At 46.0% G+C, this 7,230-nt stretch overlaps 1 protein-coding gene across 3 annotated transcripts in view; it reads left to right on the top strand.

Annotated features, from left to right (window-relative positions):
- Positions 1 to 3,180: 3,180 nt before the first annotated feature.
- The window catches only part of GMPS (guanine monophosphate synthase), a 69,840-nt gene continuing 65,790 nt past the window's right edge, over positions 3,181 to 7,230 (top strand). The window contains exon 1 of one of the 3 annotated variants that reach the window (XM_029940004.1): positions 3,181 to 3,247. In XM_029940004.1, the coding sequence (XP_029795864.1) occupies positions 3,203 to 3,247 (45 nt within the window). In that variant the 5' untranslated portion in view covers positions 3,181 to 3,202. Of the gene's footprint in view, positions 3,248 to 4,256; positions 4,765 to 4,818; positions 4,950 to 7,230 lie in introns of those variants that run through there. The other 2 variants (XM_029940005.1, XM_029940006.1) reach the window with 2 other exon arrangements.

The raw sequence follows: 7,230 nt of genomic DNA, 5'->3' as shown, positions 1-7,230 counted from the left end.
AGAGATATCTACTGCGAGGCTTTAGAGTTTTGGGGATGGGAAGAGTAATAATCTAGACATAAGATATTTATGTGCAAAAGGCTTGTGTCAAGAGAGAACATGTCATGTTTAAGGAAGTAAAGCAGTTTAATATGGCTAGAGTAGAGTGATGTGGCCTTGGTAAGTGAGCTGGATACAAAGTAAACAGGTTAGTCAAATTCTAAGGGCCAAATAAACAATGACAGAAGTTTTAAGTTTATCCTGAGAGCAATGGGGAGCTATTAAGAAGATTCTGGGGTGCCTGGGTGGCTTAGTCGGTTAAGCATCCGGCTTCTGCTCAGGTCATGATCTCACGGTTTGTGGGTTCGAGCCCCGCGTCGGGCTCTGTGCTGACAACTAGCTCGGAGCCTGGAGCCTGTCTTCGGATTCTGTATCTCCCTCTCTCTCTGACCCTCCCCTGCTCATGCTGTCTCTCTCTGTCTCTCAAAAAATAAATAAAAAACAGGAAAAAAAATTAAAAAAAAAAGAAAAGAAGATTCTGGGTGTGCCTGGGTAGCTCAGTCAGTTAAGTGTCCGACTTTGACGGAGGTCATGATCTCCCGGTTTGTGAATTCAACCCCGCATCAGGCTCTGTGCTGACAGTGTAGAGCCTGGAACTGCTTCAGATTTCGTGTCTCCCTCTCTCTGCCCCTCCCACGCTCTCTCTTTCTCTCTATCAAGTATAAATAAAACATTAAAAAAAAAAAGAAGATTCTGATCAAGGGATATATGATTAAAAATCATTTTAGAACAGTTGGAGCATCTGAATGGCTCAGTTGGTTAAGCCACTTTGGCTGAGGTCATGATCTCATGGTTCGTGAGTTTGAGCCCCACATTGAGCTCTGCACTGATAGTGTGGAGCCTGCTTGGGATTCTTTCTCTCTCTCTTTCGGGACCGCCCCCTCTCTCTTGAAATTAAAAAAAAATTAAATTAAAATAAAAAATCATATTTGGACAGTTGTCTTCGATCAAAAAAAAAAACCTTACATACCATCCTAAAAGGGTTTTGAGAAACAATGTACTTCCTTCTACATTTTAAGCTGGCATTTAATACTTTTCATGAGTTAAAAGTTAATTTTTAATTTTTATTTATTTATTAATTAAATGTTGATTTATTTTTGAGATAATAAGCAAGCAGGGGAGAGGCCAAGAGAGAAGGGAACAAAGAATTTGAAGCAGGCTCCAGGCTCTGCACTGACAGCAGTGAGCCTCATGCGGGGCTTAAACTCATAAACCGTGAGATTGTGACCTGAGCCAAAGGCAGACCCTCAACTGACTGAACCACCCAAGTGCCCCTAAAGGTTAATTTTTTAAATGGGAGGTTTAAAATAGTTTACATTTTGAACCATGAAATGACCTTGGATTGTACCTGAATTAGCATTTTATGATATGATACTCACCAAATCTGAAAAGTCATGTAAAATTTCTAACTGTGGATTTTATCAAATGTTATTACCTAAAAAATATGTTGTTGGCTCCAGAAACCACAAAATTACATTTGTAAGTATTGGCATCACGGGTTTGTGTTGCCTAAGTTGTTCTGAATCTATGGCAATTTTCACGTCTAACAAAACTATGTAGGAGACAGTCAAGGTCTTGTAGGTTTCAGATGCTTCAGTTACTCATTAAAAGAGGTTTTCAGACTTCCCTTCCTGCCAAAGACGAGTAACAGGAACTGAATTCACCCTCTTGCTGAAATAACAACAACAACAACAACAACAACAACAACAACAATTCAGGTAAAATATATGAAGCAATGGTTTCAAATACTAGATATCAAACATCAAAGGACAATGACCCCCGAGAGACAAGAAACAAAGGGAAGAGCCCTTCAGTTGCCCCAGCTTACTGCTTTAAGAATTTCTAAATTATAGACATAAACTTAACTGTATTAATTAATAATCATGTAAAGTGTAAATGTGCTAACAGCTCAGAGCCTAGAGCCTCCTTCAGATTCTGTGTTTCCCTCTCTCTTCCTCTTCCCCACTCACACAACGTCTCTGTCTCTCAAAAATGAATATTAAATAAAAATTAATAAACTTAAAAATAATTCTACACAAACTTTTAGCTTTATTCTTTGAGACCAACATTACCGTGATACCAAATCCAAAGACATTACAAGAAAGGTACAAGCTAATTCTTCTTTAAAATAGTTACAAAAATTTGAAATCAAGATTTAGCAAGTCCAATCAAATATATAAAAAGGAAATATATCATGATTCCTTCAAGTTTGTCCCAAGAATGTAGGACTGGTTTGACATTTACAAATCAACTAATCAATGTAATTTACCATATAAACTGAAAAAAAAAAAAGCATATAATAATCTCAAGGGACACAGAAAAAGCATTTGACAACATCCAGTCCTGATCAAAACTCTCAGCAAGACAGGAACAGAGGAGAACCTCTTCAACTTGATGAAGGCTATGTATGAAAAACCTACAGCCTACAGGTGAAAGACTGAATTGTTTTCCCTCTAATATCATAGTTCCAGTGAGGTTGGGCACAGACATTTGGGAAGTTTTATTTTGGAACTGTTGATTTTGGGGCCCAACATGCCATTGAATGTCTAACTGGGGATTTACAGAGCAATATGGATCTGGAGCTCAGAAGAGAGAGCTGTCATAGAGCCTACTAAAGGATATTTTAAAACAAATTTATATTTTTAAAAACCCTAGAGAAACACAAGTGAAAAGTAAGACAAGACGAGGATTAGGAATGGAAATACTGAAGAAAAGCAACACTGCACCCTGCTTGTGTAGGATAGATATAGGAAGAGGGGCAAGAAAAGGTGACCAAAACAGTGTCAGCTAGCCTAAAAAAAAAAAAAAAAAGTGACCAAGAACAATCTTACACGCGAAAAGATACATTTATGGTGTGTCTGTAAGAGAAATCAAGTTTCAAGAAAGAGGGAGGAGTCAAGTCCAAAGCTGCAAAGGACCTTAAGATTTAAGTATTCTGGTACATGCTGATATGCTTATCCATAAACACAGGTGACCATCAGAACATATTTCAAACAGGCATTGTCTGTTATAGATGGATTTTGGCCAATCATTGATGCTGGTACATTATATTACATTCCATTCTAGTCTGCGTAGACATTGATGCAACTGAGTCTCTCTCCTATTGGTTACTACACTGTCCTCTTGATTGTTCATAGAGATCTCCCAAGAGAACCCACTATCCATGGCTTTAGAAAGTTCAAGTATCCATTTTTCAGGTCAAAAAAGGGTAAGTGAAATACTTTTTTGGATTTTAGGCCTTTTGTTCCTGAAACTAATAAACCGTGTATCCTTTCCCAGATCAGGTACCCTTTATCTCCAATAAAGAGAGGCAGAGAGGAACATTATCGTACTGAGCCTCAATTTTTTTACTAGTAAAAAGTGTATAAGAACACAATCCGACCTCACTACTTTCGTGGAATTGGTTAGAATAAAATGAGATTTCTTAAGTCAGTAACATCTTACTCAGACTCCTTGACACCTGGACTAGAGCCTGACACAAAGCATGAGCTCAGCAAATGGCTATATTGTAATAATAGAATATTTGTTAGAAGGCTTCGTTAATCTGGAAGTTGTTTCAAGTGTTATTCTCCAACCCTGATTTAGGCTCCCAGGTGGCCAGATTTAAATAACTCATCCTGACGGGTGCTAAGGAGTAGCTGGAAGGACTGTAGCCCCCTCCCCGCAATAAATAAAAACATTGGGGGGCGTGCAAACAAAACTTCATGGCCAGTCCCCTGGCTCACCATCCCACCAGATTGCGGGCTCCCAAATCTCTTCCTTTTGAAAATCTGCACCTGTTGTATAACTTTGGGGGAACCTATGTGATCAAATCTCGCTTTGACGTCCTTGGAGATGTTACCGCAAAACTCTTCATAGTAGCCTTGGCTTCTTCAATGTCCCTCAACTTGAGATGAGGCCGCGAAAAGGGCTAAGTGGTCCCCCAGGGGCCCAGCCCTCGGAAGCTTCCTCCTCTGCGCCTCCAGCTTCTCACAGTGGTTAAAGAATGCCGGCAGGCGGGCCTACAACGAGGTCCCAGAGGCTTGGGGTTTTCTCGCAGGTGGGCCTTGGTGGCGGAGGTGGGGCCGCCCACTAAGGGCACCTCCTCCCGCGGCTGGTTGCCCGGTGCGGGGGCGGTAAGGGCGAAGCTGGGCTGTTAGCTGAAGGCTCCTCCTCCCAAGGGCAGGCCAGGGGAGGCGGAGGCGGGGCCCAGGTACCTACAGTGGGGCGGACTTCGGCAGGCGGAGGCGGGGCCAGGCTCCGCGGGTCTTTTTTTTCTCGCGGGCCGGCAGGCCGGAGAAGCCGTGGGTTTCTTTTCCCGGGGGCGGGCCTCGGCAAAACGAACCGACCTGGGGGCGGGGCTGGGCCGCGAAGGCCCCTCCTTCCGAGGCGGGCTTATTTGGCCGTGGCGGCAGCTGCGGGGTGTCCGCGGTTTGGCTGCCTAGCCGAACGGGCTCTGGCTCCTCCCAGTGGCCGGCCGGGGCGGAAGCAGGAGGCGGGGGCAGCGTGCGCGCTGCTGGTCTCCTCTCCCGCGGCGCTGGGGCCCGCGTTCCGCGGCTGCTGCTGGATTCGGCGCCTCGCTGTCGGCCAGCTTTTCTCGGCGCCCGCCGGCTTCTAGACCAGGCCTCCTCTTCAAGCCCCGGCCCGCGGCGTCGACCCCGTCAGCCGTCTCCCGCCCCGTCTCATAGTGTGGCCACCGCTGCCGCGGCCCCAGCCCCGATGGCTCTGTGCAACGGAGACTCCAAGGTCAGTCTTTCGCGTGGGGGTCCCTGCCTCACCGCTTCCGGGGGCAGGCGAGGCTCCGGGGCCGGGGAACCACCGCTCGCCCCCCCTCCCCCCAGCCCGTCAGCGCAGCCCTGCGGCCCGGGCAGCTGCGCGTCGGAGAGTCCCTGGTCGGGGCCTGTGGCATGTTTTCTCCTTGGGAGCGGCAGGTGCTTTGTTGATTTTGTCTGCGTGTCGGGGTTCCTGCGGCCGCCGGTCTCCGGGCGTCGGGGAGGGCGTCAGCTCCCCGCGGCCGTGCCGCTGGCCCCCGCCTCCCCCGCGCAGCTTTGGGGCTCGGAGCCCGGGGAGCGTGGCCGGAGGGTGGAGGTAGGGAGGCAAGCGGGCGTGTGTGTTTGCTTCCTCAGCCCTCACCCTCTTCCCTTCCGGAGGCTGGGAGCCTTTTGTGGACCTCCAGGGGCCCGCCGAAGGCAGGGCAGGGTCGGGGCCTCGCGTGCGGCTTTCGAGCCGTGCCGGTCTCCTGTCTTCCCGCCACCCCATTTCCCGCCTGCCTTCGGTGGGGCCCTCCGCGTTCCCCAACGCCGGCCTTGGGGGTCCGCGGCGGCGAGGCTGCGTGACTGGAGCTCCCCTCGCTTCCCCCCTCCTCTAGCCCCGATCCCCAGGTCAGTCCTTGGTCTGGGCCCATGGCCCGAGGGTCGCTCACTCCGCTGCCCTCCCCCTTCTCCGAGGGCTGGAGCGTGGGTCGAACCCCGCCCCCAATCGCTGGCAGCTTTTACGCGTTTGTTAACGGTGGATCCCCCTCCCAGCGGTGCGGATCCCTCTCCGGGACGCGAGCCGCGGCCGCCACCTCCGAGGGCTGGGGAAGTGGGGAATCCCGGCGTGCTGGAAAAGTTGCTAACTTGATGTGGGGAGAGCACGTTTGGGCCGCCGCTGCGCTTCTCGTCACCTCCAACTCACTTTTTGCTTTAGATCCTCTCGTTCGTCTCGCCTCTGAAATTGAGTACCTTCGCTTTCACTTCTGTATTAAAATCCTCGTGGGCTTGGAGTTCTTTCAGACCCTCACAGTGCCGTTTTTGTCAGCGGGAAACTGCAGTTTTGAATTGCGATTAACTTGAGCAAGATGCACCTCCTGTATGCTGTTTAGAGGCTGGCTTTGAGAAATTGCTTTAAATTTTATTCAGGTGTGTGTCATTTTGAACGTCAGGCGGGAAGTGGTGGTCTAAGTCAGATAGTAGTGCCTTACTCTGGCGGCATTCTCTTTCACAGGTGGTGCCTAAGTGTCCCATGTTAGTAGGTCCTTTTTTGCTAATGATTGCTTAGTACCTCGTAAACATTCAAAAACTATTTGTTGAACAAATGAGAAAAGATAGTACGGTAGCGATATGCCCTTTGAAACCGGGGAAACTGATGCTTAGATTACGTGAAGCTCTTTTCTCAGGATTATGAAAGTAAATGAAGACACTGAAGTAGTTTCAGACCTCAGAAGCTAATGTAAACCTCATTGTACAGTTCTTTCCTGTACACTTGCAAAGCATTTTTTCTTCTCTTTGGATACTTGTGACTAATCTTTGTGCTTCTAGAAGAAATGACTGTACTAACAGAACTCAAACCTAATTTGCAGACTTTGAGAAATAGGTAGTGATAAGAGTATTTTCACAAAATTAACTGGCAGCAGAAAGTTAAAGATTATTTCCAAATTTATTTGTCTCAGGAGTATGGGACATAAACTTTTTTACTAGTTGATAACTTGGATTTTAAAGAGTCTTGATCAATTTGATATATTTGAGCTTCAAGTGAATTGCTGATTTGATATTACTTCAAGGTCCTTCATATTTTATAGCATACTCAAACGTGTGTATTTTTATTTCGGACTAAAGTGAACCGAATGGATTTCAAGGAAGAGCCATCAGAGAAATAACATATCATCAACTCTATTATTATTTTATGTGTGCCTAAGGATAAAAAAAACCCCACAATTAAACCGATATGTCATTGATCATAAGAAACATTTCAAATACAGAAATGTATAAGTAAAGTAGGTGAAATAAGATATTTCTAAGAGATCTACCTGGAAGGTATCTCTTTTCCATAGTTTACTACTGAATTACCGTTCTCTCAAGTGAAATAGAAGTACTGGCCCCACGCTTACTTTGTACATAGATTGTGACTCTGACAGTTCTATGTAAATCCTGGTTTATCAATTAAAGAGGCAATTTCAATTCCCATCCTGGAACATTTCAGTTTGTATCAGGATTTTCTCTTTTTCTTAAGATTTTTTTTGAGTAATCTCTACATCCTCTGTGGGCTTCGAATTTAACAACCCAAGATCAAGAGTTGTAAGCTCTAATGACTGAGCCACCTAAGTGCCCCTGTATAGGATTTTCTAAAATGATATTTTTGCATGATAGAAATTAGGGAAAGACCTAAAATCTATCAAAGCATTTGGGCTGAATGATTAACCACCCAAAGCAGAAGTTATTGTTTTCTTGGTTA

This window comes from Suricata suricatta, chromosome 5 (genome assembly GCF_006229205.1).
Source record: "Suricata suricatta isolate VVHF042 chromosome 5, meerkat_22Aug2017_6uvM2_HiC, whole genome shotgun sequence".
Classification (NCBI taxonomy): domain Eukaryota; kingdom Metazoa; phylum Chordata; class Mammalia; order Carnivora; family Herpestidae; genus Suricata; species Suricata suricatta.
This window is presented reverse-complemented; position numbering and strand designations above follow the sequence as displayed.